The 19,867-nt window shown below is 51.1% G+C and overlaps 3 protein-coding genes across 11 annotated transcripts in view; 2 read left to right on the top strand and 1 right to left on the bottom strand.

Annotated features, from left to right (window-relative positions):
- LOC311422049 (transcription factor HES-5-like) overlaps positions 1–19,867 on the bottom strand; it is a 25,198-nt gene continuing 5,331 nt past the window's right edge. For 2 of the 9 annotated variants that reach the window (XM_084494703.1, XM_084494704.1), the window contains exons 2-6: positions 10,568–10,690; positions 6,903–7,031; positions 1,577–2,233; positions 1,244–1,424; positions 1–1,121 (exon numbers count right to left, since the gene is read on the bottom strand). In XM_084494703.1, the coding sequence (XP_084350829.1) occupies positions 880–1,121; positions 1,244–1,424; positions 1,577–1,639 (486 nt within the window). In that variant the 5' untranslated portion in view covers positions 1,640–2,233; positions 6,903–7,031; positions 10,568–10,690 and the 3' untranslated portion in view covers positions 1–879. Of the gene's footprint in view, positions 1,122–1,243; positions 1,425–1,576; positions 2,982–5,639; positions 6,862–6,902; positions 7,032–10,567; positions 10,691–11,524; positions 11,662–15,564; positions 15,767–19,867 lie in introns of those variants that run through there. The other 7 variants (XM_084494701.1, XM_084494700.1, XM_084494706.1 and 4 more) reach the window with 7 other exon arrangements.
- On the top strand, positions 11,581–13,374 carry LOC311422048 (transcription factor HES-5-like). The gene is made up of 3 exons (XM_084494699.1): positions 11,581–11,685; positions 11,990–12,170; positions 12,330–13,374. The coding sequence occupies exons 1-3, from the start codon at positions 11,620–11,622 to the stop codon at positions 12,587–12,589; spliced, it is 507 nt and encodes a 168-aa protein (XP_084350825.1). The 5' UTR covers positions 11,581–11,619; the 3' UTR covers positions 12,590–13,374.
- On the top strand, positions 18,122–19,851 carry HES5 (hes family bHLH transcription factor 5). The gene is made up of 3 exons (XM_084494712.1): positions 18,122–18,336; positions 18,463–18,628; positions 18,719–19,851. Exons 1-3 carry the CDS (start codon positions 18,283–18,285, stop codon positions 18,970–18,972), a joined length of 474 nt encoding a protein of 157 aa, XP_084350838.1. The 5' UTR covers positions 18,122–18,282; the 3' UTR covers positions 18,973–19,851.

The raw sequence follows: 19,867 nt of genomic DNA on the forward strand, positions 1-19,867 counted from the left end.
GAAGTTGCACACAGATGCATTTTATTGCTCTCTACAAACCCAGAGACGCATACACGGTATGCACACATGCCATAGGGCTGTCCCAAGAGAGGGAGAAACACCATCCACCGTGAATTACACCACTTAATACAGACAGCAATCATTATTATAATGAAAATGATAGAAAAAGCACAGCTTACACCCAAAACGTATAACATTGACCAATCAAGCTTCTTATCTACCACTTTTCTTTAACATAAAGCAGTAACACACTCTTTTCCTAAATCGAAAAAAGCAGCAGAACAGTAGAAATATTCCACATAGTTTCCTACCTCCTGTTCATCCATCACACTTCATACACTAGGACTATCAGAGGGTCAATAGAGAGAAATCCAAGGCAGAACAAAGCCACCTGTGATGCAGGACAAGTTATAAGCAAGCAGGGGGAAATGACATTTAACCAAGTGTGGGTGAACAGATGGGTGGTACGTTTATCCTCCAGGATGACTGAGCAAACAGGCGCTGCTAGTCAAGCCAGAGAAAAGCCGATGGCTCGTACAGGTCATATCAGAGAAATCTCTCCTACAGCAATTCTCGTCTGTCACAACTGTGACATCTACAAAACACCCTCCTCCAGTCTGAAGACATTGCCCCCCAACTAGGCAATGCTGGGTGCTGTGCCACCAGTGCCCACAGCTTCAATATTCAGCAGAATGCCTCAACTTCTGCCAAAGGCTCCCATGAAAGTCAGAAGTCTGCCATTCTTTTCACACATAAATAAAACACAGGGGGAAATAGTATTCCCTACAGGAGAGAGGATCAGAGCTGGACTACCAGATGCAGTCAGATCCTTCCTCTGGACTCTAAAGGCAAAGGTCCGTGGAGCGAGGACTCCCCTGACTACCAGGGCCTCCAGAGAGTACCAGTGTCTTTTGGAGATGCTTGCTTCAGGGTGCTGGGCTTGCCGGGGGAAAAGGCAACCTCTGGAGCTGCTGCCTGGCTCTTCTGGAAGTGACTTAAGAGCTTGGTCTGTGTCTCAGTTCGGACTTTATGAAGAGAGAGGAAATGGAAAGCTTCTTGCAGACACCTAGAGTAGCCCTCTCTGAAGTCAAACTGAGAGCTTTTATGGAAGGATGCTACAGCTAGAAGAAAAAAGAGGGAGGGGAAAGAAATAGAAGTTTAGAGCAGTTGTTCATGGCTAGAGATTCATAAAACTGTAACAGCTTTATAGTAAGCTGGAGACTGAAGTAAACTCAATACTCACTCTTCAGCTGCAGCTGGCTCTGCTGTTTCAGGTAGCTGACGGTCATCTCCAGGATGTCGGCTTTCTCCAGCTTGGAGTTGGGCTGGTGCCTCTGGAACTCCTTCTCCAGGAGCAGCTTCAGCTGCTCGATGCTGCTGTTAATCCGGTCCCGGCGCATTTTCTCCACCACCGGCTTCCTGAGCTGTAAAAAGCAAAGGAAAAGAGACCCACGGTTAGATCTCTGCCACCTCACACTGTTCCCAAATAACGTGGGACAGTTTCTCAGCTGCTGTAACTTGCTATGAGAACAGCTGAGAGCGTGGCTCCGAGCTGCCTCTCTGCGGCTGGACTTACTTTGTTTTTCTCCTTTGGCGTCAGCAGGTTGTCAGGCTCCAGGAACACAGCACTGGGAGCCATCTGTCCCGAGAGGAGGGAAGGTCTCAGAGTGGGAATCCGGGAGAAACGTGGTGCTGGAAGCTGCCTTTACCCTATATTTATACCCCGCAGCTTCCCTGAGAGCCTGTGGGTCTGCGGCTCGGCGGAGTTTCCCACACTGCAGGGCCAATCAGCGAGATGGGCAGCACAAAGGGAGAAGCTGCTATTCTTGCATGCTCGGCTGGCAGTGAATAGCCCGGGGATAATGACCTTCTCCCAGATGAGCAGGTGGGGAGTGCGTGGGGCGTGAAAGAGCGGGATCCGAATTACGCCTCAGAAGCTGGGAAAGAGCTGGCCATCCGGGGCAGGGGCTGCTGAGCACTGCTGCACGTCAGTGGCATTCCCAGCACACCGGGACATGGAGGCTGGTCACTGATGGCAGGACCCCAACAGCTCCGTGCAGGTCCCTCCGGGGACGCTCCGAGGCACACGCGTACACGTGCGTGGCTGCACACACACACACGAGCGGTTTCTGTAAGCCCCTTTGCCTTGTGCTCACTGCAAGGCACTCGGTTGTGCTCCCTTAGGTGAGTGTGGCACAGCTGAAACAGAAAAGTGCTTTTCTGGCTTGCCTCACTGCAAAGAAATACATAAAAACCATAAATACACATAGTTTTCCAAAAAGTTCCTCTTTTGAACTTTGGTCTCCTCCTTGAGATCTCGGGCACCTCTTTGGGACACTCTCAAGCCCTGTGACAAGCACCTGAGGTTGCTGCTTCCAAACACCTGCACGACCAAACTGAGAGGAGGAAGATCTGAGTGTGGGGCTCAGGTCAGCCTCACATGCTGATTTTTCACTTGTTTCCCAAAACTTGTTTTGCTCTAAGTCCTTTATTTCATCTACACACAGAACAAATTCACTTAGCCCACAAAATTCTTAGAAATCAAGTTCCTGACTCCTTGTTTTGCAGGGGCTCGGTTTCTGTACTGAGGTGCAGCCTCTGCTCCAGCAGTGCTTGCACCTGGGGGTGTTAATGGTGCTGCCCTCTGCATCCCATAAACACCCCCGGAGATTCACGCTGCAAAACTCGAACCAGATCTGCCTGCACCTAACCTGGCCCCTGCCCATGCAAGTGCTGCTTGCTTTTACGAGCTGCAGCCGCACACAGCTGGAGAAGGGAACAGAACAGCAGCAGCGTGTTCCCTGCATCCTCTACACCCCCAACCTGCACGGAGAAAGCTGCCAGCAGCGTGTCAGAGCCGTGCTGCTCCCAGATTGACTCCCTGTGTGCTCTGAGACCCCATCGGTGCAACTCACCTTCCTGTGAGCTTCAGTATCCCCTCTGCAAGAACCAACACAGGCGTGGTAGTTGTCAGATAAAGTCTGTAAAGTAATGCTGGGGTTTGGTTGGGGTCTCTTACTGAAATGGAAAAGGTGCTAAGTAAATCCTGTTTGTGCTTACATTAATTTATGTGTGGTCATCTATATGTTGACATATTTTAACACGAATGCACACACACATGCCTACATATCTCTCTCACCCTGCAACTCATTTATTTCTAGGCCCAGGTAAGGCTTCAGTGCCCTCCTGCAGCCTCTGCTGCTCCGTCCCCATTGTGCTGCTGCTGAATAGGCTCCCTTCTTGCCGCACAGAGCAGCAGCTGTTGGGCTCCGAGGCTTTTATGTCAAGTTGTGGGAAAGTTTTTGTGACACCATTTCACATGTTCTCCTCTAAGCTGGTGGATTATCTCTGAGCTCATGTAATGCCACCTCTGAAACCAATCTTTCCCTCTGCGCATCCCTCTTGGGGAGATTCCCTGAAACAGAAACTCCTGAGCAGTAACTCATTGCTGGAGCTCATTAACCAAGTGCATGAAGAAGAAATGTGGCAACTACAAATCAGCAGGGGCCACTGGCAACTTTGCTAGGGACAGTTTCTGTTTCCCTGACTGACTCGCTAGGAAGCAGCTATAAGTCCTAATTTCCCCTTGCAGCACAGGTTTTAGTCCAAGGAAGGTGTTACAAGTACCTGATGCCCTCCCTGTACCAGCTTTTCTAGCAGCTCAGCTCCCCACATTTGGCCAGCCCAAAGGCAAGCAGCAACAAGGAAAAGTTGTGCCAGCGCCTCGCCAGATCGCAGGGCAGCAGTGGTTGTGCCCTTGGCACAAGAAGTGCCAGTGCTCCAACTTTCTTCCCCATTAGGATCCAGATTGACCCAAAGCCTGCTGCTGAGCCGGCTGAATGCTTATTTAATCTCCTGTAACCTTGAGAAATTCACTTTACCACAGAAGCTGGTGGCCCTCTAACCTTAGAGATACAAAATGTCCCCCCAGATGATATATCCTTGGAGGTTCCTACATCCTTGCTCTGTGCCACATGTTGATTTTAAAGCATCTCAAATAAAAGCATATATTTAAAATAGCTTTTTACTTTCTCTGTAGTTTCGCAGTCTGTGAGGGGTAAAACCAGCCAATTACTGATCATCCTGGAACAGTAACTCAAATGAGATGCCCAGTTACCCAAAATGGATGCTCTGCTTCTGCTTTGGTTGGAAATCCCGAAGAAAAACAATAATAAAAATCACCCCTGGTATAAAGTTAATTGAGCCAGTGGACGTTGCGCTAAGGATAATGAATTCTGAATTACCCACATCTACTGTGGTCCCACAGAGAATATTGGACAGAAAAGTTACTGCAATCCCGAGATGCTGGATCTGGGTGTTTGAAATAGGGCCTGAGCAGGAGCCTTCCCCCAGAAACTCGGCCAGATGTTAGCTCTGTAGGGTGACTCAAGGATGCTGCTGCTTTCCCAGGTCTGGAGGGCCGCTCCTTGCCCCCGTTGCCTCTCTCCTGCTCCGTGCTGCCCAGATGGCCTTTTGGGAGCAGGGTTTCCCACTGAACACAATGCAGAGGCAAGCACCGTTGCTAATGCGGTTTGTAGCCAGGCACACTTCCTTTGTGACGGGCATGAATGCGGTTAAGAAATGGTGTGGGAAACCCCAAGGTACGCCAACTTCCCCAGCCTTATGTCAGGGGCGTTGAGAGCGCCAAGGTGCTGGGGAGCAACGCCCCAGAGAACGGGGCAGGGGGCTCAGCTAAGTGCTTCGTCCTACAGAACACACTGAGGTGGAAAATAAAACGGGTCCCATCCTAACAGCCCCATGCAGGTGGAGGTCCTCACTGGAGCCAGCAGGCACTCCGGCCTCTGGGGAGCAGGCTGCTACTTTCAGCCTGTAGGGTCTGTACCTTCAGGGCTGCTTTTGAGTCTCCGGGTACACAAATCACCTCCACAGGGGGATTTATCCACATTCGCCCCTGCCAAACACCAGGACCAGAATCTTGTTATTATTACCAGCATCAATTACTGCTTCCCGTTTCTTTCCTCTAAACACCGTGGAACAGTGCAGAAGTGTTAATGAAGAGAAGAGCTTCCCCGCAATATCGCTGGTATAAAATCTGAGCTAAATTTCTTAAAAGCCAAGCCTGGCTCCTGCAGCTCCTGGCCAACACCTGAGCACACATCAGGGCCAAGGGGCAGTTCCTGGCCCACCTGTAATGAGCCCGCACAGCAGGCAGGCATCAACTCCTCAGGAACGGGAGGCTGGGTGAGCAACAGGGGCCATACACAGCTATCACCATGCCCTCACGGTCCATAAAAGAGTCACCTCTTGCCCTTGGCACTGTGCAGCAAAGAGATGTGAAAATCCCACCACCAAGTATGGTGATGCTGCCTGCCCTGGGGGCGTTCCAGAGCTCAGCATTTCCATGTTTGTTCCAGGAAAGCCCGTGGGCTGGCACGCGGAGCTAGGGGTCCATGCCCCACCGTATCCCTACCTGTGACGTGTTGTGATGTTTGCCATCGCATTCAGGCAGGCCAGGCTTCACTAACACCAGCAAGACAGAGGACTGAGCAGCGTGGGGAAGGGGCAGCCTGCCCATGACACGGCAACAGAGGCTTGGTGTCCACCAAGGCCCCCATGGATGCTCACAGCAAAACAAAATCATGTTATTGTGGCAAAGCTGAACTGTGGCAATGCCTCACCTGCAGCAGGATCCCCAGGCTGGCAGGAGGGAATCCGTCCTGTAATGACACCCTACAGTTACGTTACAACAAGCAGCAGTTCAGAGCAACACACCGGGGCACTGAAGGACTGGACAAGCTTCTCGGTCTGTTTCCAACAGTTTGCACGAGCTTGGGAGTGGCTCAACTGATAGCAAGGGTCTGCGTTTCCAGGGACATACTAAACAAATCTGAGGAATTAAAGAAACAGAACAGAGTATGTGGCTCAGGGGCCTTGGTGTGGGCTGATGCCACCTCTGCTGCCTTCAGTGGGGCAATTTTCTTTGGCCTCACTGGCGGAAGAGCAAGATTCTGCTCCTGCAGCTCGTTCCTCTGGATTTCCTCCTAGCACTGCCTCGCTCTGCTGTTGGCAGTCCCCTCTTCGAGCCTGGCATTTCTGTTTCCCTGCATAGCTTCCTTCACCTCTTTCCTTTTCGTTGGGCATCACGCAGGTTTTTATAATCTGATTTTTCGTTCTGTCACTCTTTTTCCCTCTGTGTCACAGGCAGATGTGGTCTGAGCACAGGAGTGTCTTACAGCCCCTCAGACTGTGTGAGTTTGGAGTCCCTTCCAGTTTCCCACACTGCTCCCCTATTCACTGCATTCAGGCGGAGGATAAAGGAAGTGTGCCATGCTACAAGCTGAATTAGAAATGGTGTTTGACTTCCCTTTGTACTTCACAGAAACCTTACTCTGGGTAGACCATCTGCATAGCACTCACTGCGGAGAAAACCATTGATCAAGGCCTGTCAGCCCAGCTGGGGGAACTTGGGAAAGTAATTCCTTGTGCCACTTCACTTCTTTAGGGCTTAACATCTGGCTGCAGGGGGAGGCGACAGTTGATGGTTTAACAGTCGTGCTTCCTTTTAAGTTTGGGATGCTGTTTTGATCCCCTATAAGCCTTTCTGAAATCCTGTTTTTAATAACATGGAAAGCATCCAGAAGACCAGGAATAATGCACTGGCTTTGCATTTTCAAAGTGCTTTACAAATACCAGCTAATGAATTCTCAGCAACCTCCTCTGCAAGATGAGGATGTATTATTAGTGACGTTTTACAAAAGAAGAAAATAAGGCAGAAAGGAGGAACCCAGTATTTCAAACAGCCTCGTGGTTGCAGTGCTTCTATACCCAAGTGGTCCGTTTGGGACTTTTACAAAGATGCTCAGCACTCACTTTTGTATTAATTAGTTTTGTCAGCTCTGAAAAGCAGCCGGCTCCCCAGCTTGTGGGAGAACTTGGATTACCTGCCCAGACCACACTTGGAGTCGTGCCTCTCCTCAATAAGCAGATGCAAAAATTCTCCTTTGCTTTCAAGTTCAGCAGTGGGTTTTGAGAAGGATGTTCAGCACAATTTTTTCAAGTCCATGAACTGGCTGAAAAGGAAGATGCGCTCAAATGCTTGATCAGGAAATACTTGATAACCTCATCAAAAGAAATGAACTTGATCTCTTGGAAAAGCAAACCAAGATTTAGTTTGTTTATTCTTGCTCCTGGGGACCAACCAAGCCTCAGTATTAAGCTGCTTCAGTTAACAGCTTCCCCCCCCAAACTAGCGCTGTAAATGCTCGTAGGCACAGTTTATGCTGCCAGCTACACAGGTGATCTTCTGGGGGTCGTTCTCCTACCCACTGCCTCTCTAGACTGTTTTCTTCAGAGCTGGGCTCTGTTTGTTGCACCGCATTCCCTTGACACTGACATCTGACAAGGTGCCTTGCCTGGAGCATGATGGTGAGGGCATCCAACCCTGCCTTACATGCCATGTGAGTTCCTAAGTGTGTTCCTCTGCTAAACCTCTGCCCGGCTCTCGACTAGGTTATCTTGCTTCTGAAAAACCCCTCTTGTCAGGCAGATCCATCCTCATTCTGCTACCTGCTCAACCCACCTTGCCTGCCACACCAAGTGGTCCTTGGGACCAGACCCTGAAACCACCCTCCCAATCCTAAACCTGCTCCTCTGAAATCTTTTCTCTGCAGGAGAACTTTTACTCCCCAGAATGTTTGGCAAGGCTGTCTGCTAAGTCTTGGAATTTTATCACGAGCTATATGATACTTACGGCCTTCAGTAGGAGTTCATGTCAGAAAGGTTTGTTAAACCCCTACAACTTTCAGCTCATTTCATGATTTGTTGAAGCCCAAATTTTGACATTTGAAAGGTTGGCATTAATACCAGATCAGTGTAAAAACTGAACACCACCATCATGAAAAAATAATAAATAAATAAAACACAGGGAAGGAAGTGCATGAGCTCAGCAGCTTGTGTTTGCTCCATCCCTTGGCAGTGCCAGGCTTCTCCCCTCCCCTAGTAGGAGCCGAGGCAGTGACTGATGGGCTCTGGGAGTTTCGGAGGGCTTTGGGAGCGTGTGTCCCCACTGGAGTCACCAGTATTTGGGGGGTTTAGGCTCTCCAAACTGGCAGCACGTGCAAGAAAACTGCTGTGGCTCGGCGCTGCCCCTGAGCTGGGACCAGCTGCACTACCAAGACCCTAACGCAGCACCAACGGGCATGGCTGGGTCCCCAGCAAGGGCAGGAGGAGAGGATATTTTCTGTGACTGTTTTATACAGGATTTTGAAGGAGGAGGGTGGTAAACACATAACATGGTGGCTCCCGCAAAGCCTGCTCCCAGGGCAATGTGTTCCTTTGAGACATAATTGATTCCTGCCATCAGGCACCAGCCTGCTCTCCCCCAGGGTCAGCGCTTTCCCACATCCAACCCCATTATCCCACAGACCATGCCTTTTGTACAACACACTCCAGCTATTCATGTGCAAAGCAGCTGTAATCCCCAGACCTTTCAGAGTCAATATACCAGGAAATAATAAATCCCTCTTGTGCACTCTTGAATATGCTGAGAGGTGACTTGTGGGAATTTCAGCTGGGCAGAAAAATAATAAATTCTCCTTAATTTTTAATTATTTGTAATACTCACTGTAGCAAGACTATGTCATTGGGGCATGACGATTTCAGGGTCACCCACACAAGCAGCTATGGAAATTGCTTTTGCCTCTAACAACCCTGAAAATGCAGATCGAGTTGTCTCATGTGTTTCTTAATGATCAAAGTCCACTTTCCTCCCCTTATGCACCTGGGAATGGCAGCATATTAAGCATTCTGAATCCAAAGAAAAACTAATTTTAAAGGTTAAACATGTAAAGAATGTACTTTACAGTAATTAAAGGTATTTTTGGCCAAGGTTCTGATGTCTAAAGAAGGCAGGATGATGCCATGCTAATGACATTTAATGTAATATTTTATACAGTCAGTCTAACAACAACATAACCTTTTCTCCTGGAAGAGGCAGGTTTCACTACACTTCCACTCTGTTGGTTCAGATGGAAGAATTATGTTTGGCTTGTGCTAGTGGAAGAGGCCAATCCTGAATAGCAAGCTCTGCAAGGTAATTTCTGGCAGGCAGGGTGAGGTGCACCTGGAGGGCTGGGAGAAGGGACCTTCCTCTGTGACACAACGGCAAGCAGTGGCTCATAAATTCAAAAAAAGTGTCAAAGAATTATTAGGGATCCCCTCCAATAGGCAGCACCCTGTCTTTTCAAACCTCATCCAAGAAAACACCGTGAAGCAAATCACAGGAGGATAAAGCTGAAGGGGTGTGGTGACACTGCAGGGATTTGAACCCCTAGTGCCAAAACCTAGGAACCTCAGACACTAGGTCACGTCTGCACACGAGCGTGGCCCAACAGACAGACCCTTCAGTTACAGCAGGCATTCAAAGATACCGTCAGCAGAGATGTATCAGCATTGGTCTACGTGTTCTAGGTGTTCTCACTGCTGTCTTCCTCAGCAATACAGTTGCTATCACGGTACCCATGAAAGCTAGGGCAGAGCTGGTGCAGTCCTGAATCTCTTCTCTTTTACCTGTGCCCACAAACCTCTCCAGCAGTGCTAACCAGGGGCTGGCCTGAGGGAGAGGAGCTCACCAGAGGTCAGGCTGCACGCAGGACAGATCCTGCCCGGCCCTGCTTTGCAGCAGCGGTGACAAAGGGATGCCCCAGTACTGCAGCTGGCCACCCCGTGTGCGAACCTGAATCCCTGCCCCCTTGCCCCACGCTGCCCCTTTCTCCCGGTGAACACAAATCCCTGAGAAACTCCTGCCCGCACGGCCAAACACGCGCTTTTCAGCCGTGCTGAGTGAAAAAGCCGTGCGGGTTCAGAGTGCCCTGCTGACAGCGCGGGCTCCACAAAGGAGTTATTAGCACCAGGCTGTGTGGGTCTGAATTTCTCTGCGTTTCCCATACTTTTCCCCTATTGATAACATTTCTTGTTGGGACAATAGAAGTGTGCCTCGCAACTACTCACAACATTAGTGATGGTGCTTGAACCTGAATGATTTAAAGGGAAAGGATCCAACTCCCAAAAGACCATCTGGCTATCAGTTATAATACAGCAATAAAGGTCGGGGCTGCTTCTCAGGAGTTGGGAGAAAGATGTTCTTTGACATCGAAGAGTCTCTTTAACCAGCTTGGTACCATGCCTACCTGTCACCTCCCAGCTTCCAGGCCTGACACCCCTGCTCCCTTCTGAGGAGAGAGCGAGCACAGGACGCCCAGTGCTGGAGGAAGGCCAGTCAAAGACTACAGAAGAAAGGGCAACACCTTATTGTAGCTGGCAAAACCCAGGGCATGGTCTCTGAGCCGTATCTTATCTTGCATCATAATCTTTTGACCGGTTCAAAGTCTTCCTGAGATGACTTGTCTCCTGGCTTTCCCACAACATGGGGATAAAGGGCTCGGAGGACAACATCTGCCCTTAACAAAGAGCTAAGCCCATTCAGGCTGCACAATGCGAGCCATGAAGCTGGCTATTGCGGTGACACCTCCCTCCTTCCTTCCAACTGCCCCTTACGCGGGCTTTGCTTCAGGATTTCCAAGCAGGAACGTGTCTTTGGCTGTCTTACCTGGCCACACGCTTCCCCTCTCTGCTATTTCCATTTCCAGACCCTTCCAGGTGTGCAGGGAGCAGATGAGCCCACCTCCGTGCAGCTTTGCTCTAGAGCTTCCCGGCTGGCTTTCAGTGCTGCCTTGGGACAGAAACCAGAGACAGAAACCAGAGGTGACTCAAGTGTCCACAAAGATTCACTCTTTTTCTTGCCTTTCCTACAAAATAGGTAACGTTGGCTTAATTTTTAGCCCAGTCTGCAGCGGAGCAGGGCGATGCTCCTGGCTGGGACAAGAATGTGGCATGCCAGGAGCTGCTTGGCTGCCCTTAACGAAAGCAAAGGGAACACTGGTGCGATGGGCTCACTGCCCCATGTGTTAATGGGGAAGAGACAGAGGTCACAATCTCCACTGGCTTCCCATTACTTATTTATTAACCCTGTCCACCACCCTGAGTGGCACACGTTGGGCCAACAGACCTGTTGTTTCACCACCTCAGCTCACCCGTTACTGCTGCAAAAAAGTGTAAGAACCGTATGGAGAAGCGCAAACACACGCACAGCCCCCAGCAAACTGCAGCTGGCAAGCTGGCTGCAAAGCGCCCTCTCAAGAAAGAGCAGCGAGATGTCCCTGGTGCTGTTGCTTTTCACCCTAAACAGCATTTCCCTCTCTTTTTTTCCTGCCTTCCCCCCAAAAGTGTGCCTCCTCCATGCCACAAATGTGCCTGGCACATGCAGGGCCTCCGGAATGCCACCGACCCCAGACAACCAGCTGGAGGCTCGGTGCTTTCCCAGATCCCTGGGCAGCCCCAGAGAGCTGGGCTGCACGCTCCACCAGTCGGCGTGGGCAGAAGGTTATTCTCTCCGGGGCATTTAGGATCAATGCACCGTGCACTGATGGATGCTTCCCCTATTGTTCGGCTGCGTGCCTGGATTGGCTGGAGGGCTGTGGGAAACACCAGCGACCCCGAGACTCACGTAGCTGCCAAAATGCTCCGAGGTATAAATAGAGGCGGCCGGTCGCTGCCAGAGCACAGCCGTGTGCTCAGTGCCCAGGCTGGAGAGCACCAGGAATGGCTCCCAGTAATGCTCTCGTGATCCACGTGGAGGAGAAACTGCTGCCAAAAGAAAAGAATAAAGTAAGTAGAGCCCCTAATGGGATCGGGCAGGTATGGTCAGGACTGGCCTGTGCCCCGTGCAAGGCGCTGCCTCTATCAAACAAGAATGACACGGGGAATGATGAGATGAGGAGGGGGCATAAAATAGGGTAAGGAGACAGAAAGGGAAATACAGATTCTTTAAAATGAGACAACAGGTAGGCAGCATGGCAAAGGTCTCCTACAGAAAGTGTCCTGGAACTTTGAGCATGTCACGGCCTGGGTCAGGAGGGGCCAGCAGGCCAGGTGTCAGAAAACCCTAAACACCCTGCCCTGTCTCTTCCAGCTCAGGAAGCCGGTGGTGGAGAAAATGCGCCGGGACCGGATTAACAGCAGCATCGAGCAGCTGAAGCTGCTCCTGGAGAAGGAGTTCCAGAGGCACCAGCCCAACTCCAAGCTGGAGAAAGCCGACATCCTGGAGGTGGCTGTCAGCTACCTCAAACAGCAGAGCCAGCTGCAGGACCCAGGTGAGCACAGACACATCGATCACGGCCCACAGCCCACTCCCCCGGCCAGCACCACGCCAGCTCTGGTCCCACGAGCAAGGCTTGTGGACTTGGGCTCTTGGAAAACGCTTCATGCATGGATCTTAACCCCCTGAATGTGCTTTTCTCTCTCTTTTCTAGCATTTGTCCACAAGAATCCAGAGCAGGACTTTAACAGTGGATACCTGCAGTGCCTCAAGGAAGCGATGCATTTTCTGTCCTACTATGAACCCAAGAGGGAAACCCAGGCCCAGCTCATCAAGCATTTCTGCAAAGCCCAGACAGGTACAGATGTCACGTACTCTCCTGCTCCTCGTAGGCCACCTCTGTCACCCTGTCTGCTCGCCAGAAAGCAGCCTGCCCAGAAGACCCCAGCTCCTACCATCTGGAGACCCTGGTAGACCTGCTGATGAACTTTGCTTTATTCCTATGTTTTGTTACAAAAAAAAAAAAATAGAGGGACCTGTGATTTAAGAGTCCCTCTTTACAGTAGGAAACATTGCTTTCCAGAGGTGGGAGGTCGCTCAGTAGTTTCCCTTCACAGTGAAGGAGTGTGCTTGTATCTGGCAGCAAAGCTGCTGCTCCTGGTGGTGGCTCCTTGCCAAAGAGAGGGCTGAGCGCTGTGGGGACGTGGAGCAAAATGCCCTCCAGTTCCCACCACCCCTTCCCTTGGCTATTGAGCCCGTGGCTGTCAGTGGAGATCTTTCTATGAACTCCCTGGGTCACTGGTTCAAGTGTTCCATTGTCTCCCGACAATGTGCTGGCCTTCCTAAAGCAGGAGCACTTTGGAGAATGTACTTTGTATCATAAAGAGAGTATTGAGCCTTTACCTTTTGAGTGAAAGATGGCATTCAGGAACGCCGATTCTTCTGAAGTTCCTGTGCTATTTTTAGTGGACCTCCTCACAGATCGTTATTATGATAACAGATAGCTGTAGGGAAAATTCTCTTCATGGCCAGGATGTGCTCTCTCCGTTGAGGGATAATTGATGCCTTTTGTAAAGGAAGTACCTGGGATATATCTTAGGTGAGGGCTGGGGAGGAAGGCAGGCAGTAAGTACTGTGTAAGCATTCACTGAACATGCTAATGAGCTTAAAAAGCTTTTATAAAGTCGTGATGTATTCATCCTGTGTGATGCTCAACTTTGGAGTCTTCGCTGTACAATACAATAAAAATGGTTTGAGTCCTTCAGCCTTTGGTTTGAAGTGATTAAAATGGATCATGTTCCAGGACTAAGAGCTGCACGTAGGCACCGCAGTGGGGCAGCGAGCAGGAGGTGTCATTTTTTGAGCCCCTCATCCCCCTATTTGTGAAATTCACTTGGCAGAGCAGGGTTTCAGATCCTGCAAAGAAGCAGCCCCTGGAAAAGCTATCAAAACTAAAGATGGAGGTGAAGTGGCACACTGAGCGGTGTGGCCCCAGGTACTTAACAGCAGCCTGTTCAGACCTCAGCAGATCACTGCTTTCACAACCAGCTTATTTCCCCCATTCCCCATTAATCTGCTCACCAACCTGAGCCCAGCCTTATGTTTTCTGTCCAGTTAAGAGGTGCTAACATGCACAGCTCCTAACAACTTCCACAGTTTGGTACTTGGGGATCTTACCCAAGTAAGACTGTACTTGGGGATCTTACCCTTCTCCTGGAAACTACCCACAGTGGGGTGAGCTAGTTGTTGTCTCTTAATTTCAGCAACTACCTTCTCTTACCTAAACGTGGATTTATTTTTTTTAAGCTGAAATGAAAGCTACCTACATATGGCTAAAAGAACACACACTTTGATAGCGATCAAAGATTAAGACAGCATTTCTTCTCCTAAGTTATTTCCCCATAATCTTTTCTTCAGGGATGTCACTCTCTTCCTCTGACATCCACCTAAGGGTCCCAAACACGCCTTGGAGCTGAGATGCTCCGCCAGGCTTCAGTGGGTTTCTACCCAGCCTGGTGAAGAGTCAGCTTCTGTGCTAATTTTATATCATCCTCCCTTGGTGTTTTCAGCCCACCCCAATCCAGAAAACAAACCTGCCATATCCTCTTAAGGGGAGATTTACCAGAGGCTGCCTACGCGGCTCGCACCAGCTGGGCGACCCATGGCAAGGGATTTGATTTGCAGCAGCACAATTCCTCCCTCCTGAGGGCAGTGAGAGCTGTACGCTGGTGAGGAAGACGAGCACCTGTCCAGAAGGATGAGCTTGTCCTCCTCCCACACAGCTACACAGAGACTGGGCAGGGTGAGTGAGCAAGCACGTTCAGAAGGTAGAAGCAGGAAGAAAAGCCCGAGAAGGGGCTCCTTGAGTCACCCCAGAACACCTGGACACCAGCAGCCTCACCAAAACAGCGCTCCCCACGGCAACATTCACTCACTTCTCCTTAGAAGAGTTCCCATTTTGTGCGTGGTCAGGACTCTTCACCTTTTGTTTTCCCTTCTCTTCAAAGTAAACTAAACCTGCACAAACCATCAGCTCACAATACTATTACCTAATCACAGTAACGTAATTACAGTAAACACAGTAATTTGGATATACAACAATTCTCTCATTCTTTCAAAGACATGCTAATGGCATAGAACTCCACTGGTCAACACTTCCACCTCCCGCCAGAGTGCCTGGGAGGGATGCCCTTGAAAAACTTCACTTCTGGCACATGTTTTTTTTCCCCTGAACGCGATGAAACCAAAAATAGCTGATGTCATCAAGTGGCTGCTTATTTAGGGATCAAACAAACTCAGATCTCCTAGGGTGACCGGATCAGAGTGGATGCACACGTCACTACCTGCACCTGGCCAGTCCTCACCTGGTTTGGGATGCAGCCCTCAGACAGACAGAAAGGGCCAAAAATCCACCTCCTGGGCACATGGAGAACCTCTTCCCCTGCCTCATTATGGCTGCATGGAGCCCTCTGGTTCTTATTTTACCCCCAATGCACAAGCTGCTTGCGTGCTGTTCACCTGCCTGCCAACGCAGCGCAAGGTGGGCTCTTTGTACAGCTCTGCAATCCATCGGGAGCTGCCACCCGTGCTGCAGAGAGATTTGTTCTTTCTAACAAGCTCCTAAATAATTCAGAGGAGATATTTATAGATCTCCGTGTTGCTTGGTGATCTTGAAAAAGTCACTTCACCTTGTTGTGCTTGACTTGTCTTTGCCAATTAGTACAAGCTCCTGAATCCCAGCAACGTTCAAGCTGTTCACCTATGCCTGTGTTTTTAAATTAAGCCTAATTAAGGCAGCAGATTGACAGCAGGCTGGGGCAGTCAGGACTCAGGCAAAGGGTCCCAAAGCCCACAGCACCCTGACCAAGAGTGGTGGCATGGGGCTGCTGCTGTTCTGTGCTCTGCCTTGTTTGAAACACGTGGGGAAAGCAGAAAAGGGAGATCCACACCTACTGTTGGCAGGGCAGGGTGAGGGAGCGAGGGTGAGCTCCTGCTCTGCGGGCAGCGGGGGGATCCCAGCCCCTCCAGGGGTTCAGCACCGCCATACAAGTGCAGCACTTCTCATTTTCGCCTTCCAACGCCGCCTTCCTCCGAGCTCAGGCTCCCCAATTACTTGCGAGCTGAGAGGCAGACCTCCAGTCCCTGCGGTCCCTGCGAAGCCGAGGTTATGTTTACAGTTTATTAATTATTATCACTTCTAATAATTGAATGCAAAGCTGCTTATTGCTACTCCGTCCCCTGGGGTGACGCTCCCCTGCCCCGACACATTCCCACCCTTCGGGAAGATGTTGTTCATTATGCTGATCCCACAGCCCGGGAGGACTCCCCCGACAAAGCCCCTATTAACCTCAGAGTGTGGGCCTGAGTTTCGCGGAGTTTCCCACACTTTCTTCCCCATTTATGACATTCAAAGGGCCCACAAAGGAAGCGTGCCTCACAACAGCCCGCATTAGTGACGCTTTTTGGCTCAGCATTGTGGTGACCAGCAATTCCTGTCCCGATGGACCATCTGGAGGGCTCTTTTCCCAAGGAGCACATTGATCGATCAGTACTCTGCGAGCCCTTTTAGAACTTGGGAATGTTATGCTCTTTGACACTAAATAGGTGTCTTGAGAGGGCTTGTCAGAAAGATTTTAAACCATTTAAGGAAGGGCCAGAAAAAAAAAAATAAATAAAAATCGTAATTATTTCTTCAAAAACGCCATCAAAAGCCCTCATGAGACAGGCTGACATCAGTGGAGGAAACGGCCTGGAATAAAAACGCTCTGCAAGCAACAGGGAAAGGAAAACCCTGAGCCAACAAACAGAAAGCCCAGCCCCAGCTGTACAGAGGGCTGCTTTCCAATGCCACCTGAGCGCCCAGGAGGGGCTGAAACGGGCACCTGCCAGGCAGGGCCTGAAAGCTCCCGGCCCTGAGCTCCTCCAAATATTGAGCTCTTACCTTTTGGAAGCTGGGGCTGGTGCCTGACACGCAGCACCCACGAGCACTGCCTGCAGGTTTCTGACCCCTAAACCCTCCAACATCTGCACCAGGCGAGGCTGGGAGACCTCCCTCTCCTCACACCTGATCTTGTGCTGCACCCAGCTCCGTAACAGACAGAGAATTTATGACCCGGAAACATCAGCCGGGAGATACCTTGTCGCCACCACATTCCCAGCTCTCAATAATCAAAATAAACTGGAGAAAAGGGAAAAAAAAAAGGCTCTGGAGGGTGGGAGGCTGGCTCGGGAGGAGCTATGGGCTTGCTGCCCTTCAGCCAACAGTGGGGGGGAGAGAAGCCGGGGGCCGCAGCCCCAGAGGGCCGCCAGGCAGCTCGCCTGGTTCACCATTCACATGGGACGGCGCGAGCCGAGGGCTTCCCGCATTGTCCCGTTCACGGTGTTAAACTGCCAACAAAAGGCGTGTGCCTCCGCGGGGCCTTGCAGAAAGGCAGCGCCTGCTGCGCCAGCTGCCCGCGCCCAGCCAGGGGTAAAGCCTTCCTCGGCGCGGGCTGCGGCAGCCTCCCCGAGCCCAGGGGCTGGAGTGATTTAAAAGCGCTCGTTTCAGAGCTCCTGAGCTGGAAACGGGGTCGAAGCCGTGCTCCCACCGGGCCGGGCCCTTCGCTGCGGGTCCTGCACGAGACCCCGTGCCCCACAGAGGTGCCCCAGCTGCCGGTGATGCTGCCGGGGACACGAGGGCAGAATAAATCAGGGAGGTGATTTTCTGAGCGGGGCTCGTGCTCTGTGTTCAGTGCTGGGTTTTTGCCAAGTGCCACCAATGAAAACTGTGGTCCAGGAAACGTAAAGCGGCTCTAGGCTAGGAAAGGAGAGCAAAAATCACGGTCACGGGAAGCCGGGAAGCTCCAAGGGGCTTTGTGAGCACCAGTTGCTCTCGTTGCTGGGCTTTACTCAGGGGCTCCGAGCCAAGGGAACGGTGAGGTGTTCGCAGAGCGCCATGAAATCAAACAGGACGTGTTGGGGACGGCACGGGCTGCCACGGGAGAGCCCAGCCCGCCCAACAAAAGCAAGGAAGAGCTCTTCACACAGCCTGTGGAGGGGCTTCACTCATCTAGACAAGGGAGAGGGAAATGTTTCAAGCTGGCTGCTTAGAGCAAGTTGTTTTAAGGGTTCTTCCCTTGATTTCAGTCACTTGTTGCCTGAAAATTATCTGGTACTGTATTCATCTAAGCATGGTTTAATGTCAATGAAAGGCTTTAGCCCCTCTAAATCTGCGTCTTTTCCTTTTCAGATCCTCTTTCGGTCATGGGGACCGAGCATTATCTCTTCCTGGGATCAGTCTTCTGTGCTTAATTTCAGCACAGCCTGGGAAAAGGCAGCACATTGAGACGTCGCCGTCCCCAGCACCGGGCAGAAGCTGGGTTATAATGCCGCCAAACGCTTTCCCACGTCCTTACCCCAGCGCCCTCATGCCAAGCCCTATTGTGTCGCACGCTCCTCAGTCCACCTGCTCCTTTGGGAGCAGGGTATTATCCCCAGGCAATTCACAGTCAATTTACCATGCTGTAATAGATGCTGGCCCTATTGTCCCACCGCATGCCTGGATTGGCTATCGACTGTGGGAAACTCGGAGAAGCTTCGGCCCCAGACATTTGTATGCAGCTACGGCGTATAAATAGAGGAGCTCTCCCTGCCTTCCCCAGTGGCCCCGCAGCCAGCCACTCGCGGTAATGGCACCCAGTGCTCTCTCCCTGGAAATCCTAACACCCAAAGAGAAGAACAGGGTAAGTAGCCACTCTCTGACCGCGAGGGTTTAATGATGAGAAGGGCTGAACCGCTTCAGCAGCAGGTTATACAGAGATGGAAGGGGGAAGTCTGGTCACTAACCGTCCTCCTGTTTTGTGTTACAGCTCAGGAAACCCATCGTAGAGAAGCTGCGCCGCGATCGGATTAACAGCAGCATCGAGCAGCTGAAGCTGCTCCTGGAGAAGGAGTTCCAGAGGCACCAGCCCAACTCCAAGCTGGAGAAAGCCGACATCCTGGAGATGACCGTCAGCTACCTGAAGTACAGCCGAGGTCAGTATGCTCCCTGATCACCTGCCCTTACTTTTTTACAAACCCCCAGCCTGAGTGTGCCTGTCTAACACCTCTCTTCCACTCGTTCAGCTTTCGCAGCATCTGCCAAAAGCCTTCAGCAGGACTATTGCGAAGGGTACGCCTGGTGCCTCAAGGAAGCTCTGCAATTCCTCTCTCTCCATTCGGCAAACACAGAGACCCAGATGAAGCTGATCTGCCATTTCCAGAGGTCACAAGCAGTGCCCAAGGACTCGGGTTCTTCCTCTGCACCCACTTCCAGCCAGCAGCCCTCTGCAAAACAAGCACCAGCGAAACCCTTCTGCAACCTCTGGAGGCCTTGGTAGGCCGAGAGCACGCTTCCCACCTGGCCTGGACGTTGGCTCATTTTCCAGAGGAGACCGTGACTCGCTAGAGAAGTCCCCTGGCTCCTCTCCTATGTGTAGGGAAGAATGTTCTCCTTTTACAGAGCATTACGGTGCTCGGATGCCTCCCTCCCTTCTTCCTGAAGGACTGCAACGATCCCACCACGTGGAGGGAATGTAATTCTGTAGGAATGCAAAACGTAACCCTCCTGCTAGGAGGAGCGGGCCGTTCAGAGAGGAACGCCGCCGGTTCTTAACCTTAGTGAGGTTGCCCGGGTACTTCTGGTCAGAAAGCTGTGCCTCCCGAGACGCTTGGGCTAGAGTTTTCAGGGGTGTCCACCCAGCGGGAGCCTTTCCCTGCCCCCCTGAGACCCCTGAGGTCCACCAGACACCTCTGAAAACCTAGCCCTCGGGGTGCCGTGAGGGGTTCTATGATATTTGTAGACCGTACTAAGCGTGCTCTGGAAATGGTCGAACCATTCCCCAAAGGACGTAGAGGAAATTCCTCGGGATGTCTTGCTCACAAAGCCAGGGTACTGCTTGTGAGGTGCAGGATGCGTACGCCTTTTATAAAGGCAACAGCTCATGTTTATTTCCTTATAGGAAAGGAAGTTACGGCTGTGCTGTCGATTTTGCAATAAATATTTATCCAAGTCTTTTATGAAAGGCAGGTGTACAAATTATATTTAGTTTGGTACCCTACCCCCAGGGCAGGATGTAAATTCAGCACAACCCGCGGATGCTCTGACACACTGTGAGACGCACCAACCGCATAACCCGCGACAGAAACCGCTGTGACCTTCAGAAGTTGCACAAACTTTCACTGGCACGAAAATAAATAAAAAATCTGGCTAAGAACGACTTGCTGGCTTCATTG

Source organism: Aythya ferina (genome assembly GCF_964211825.1).
Source record: "Aythya ferina genome assembly, chromosome: 21".
NCBI lineage: Eukaryota > Metazoa > Chordata > Aves > Anseriformes > Anatidae > Aythya > Aythya ferina.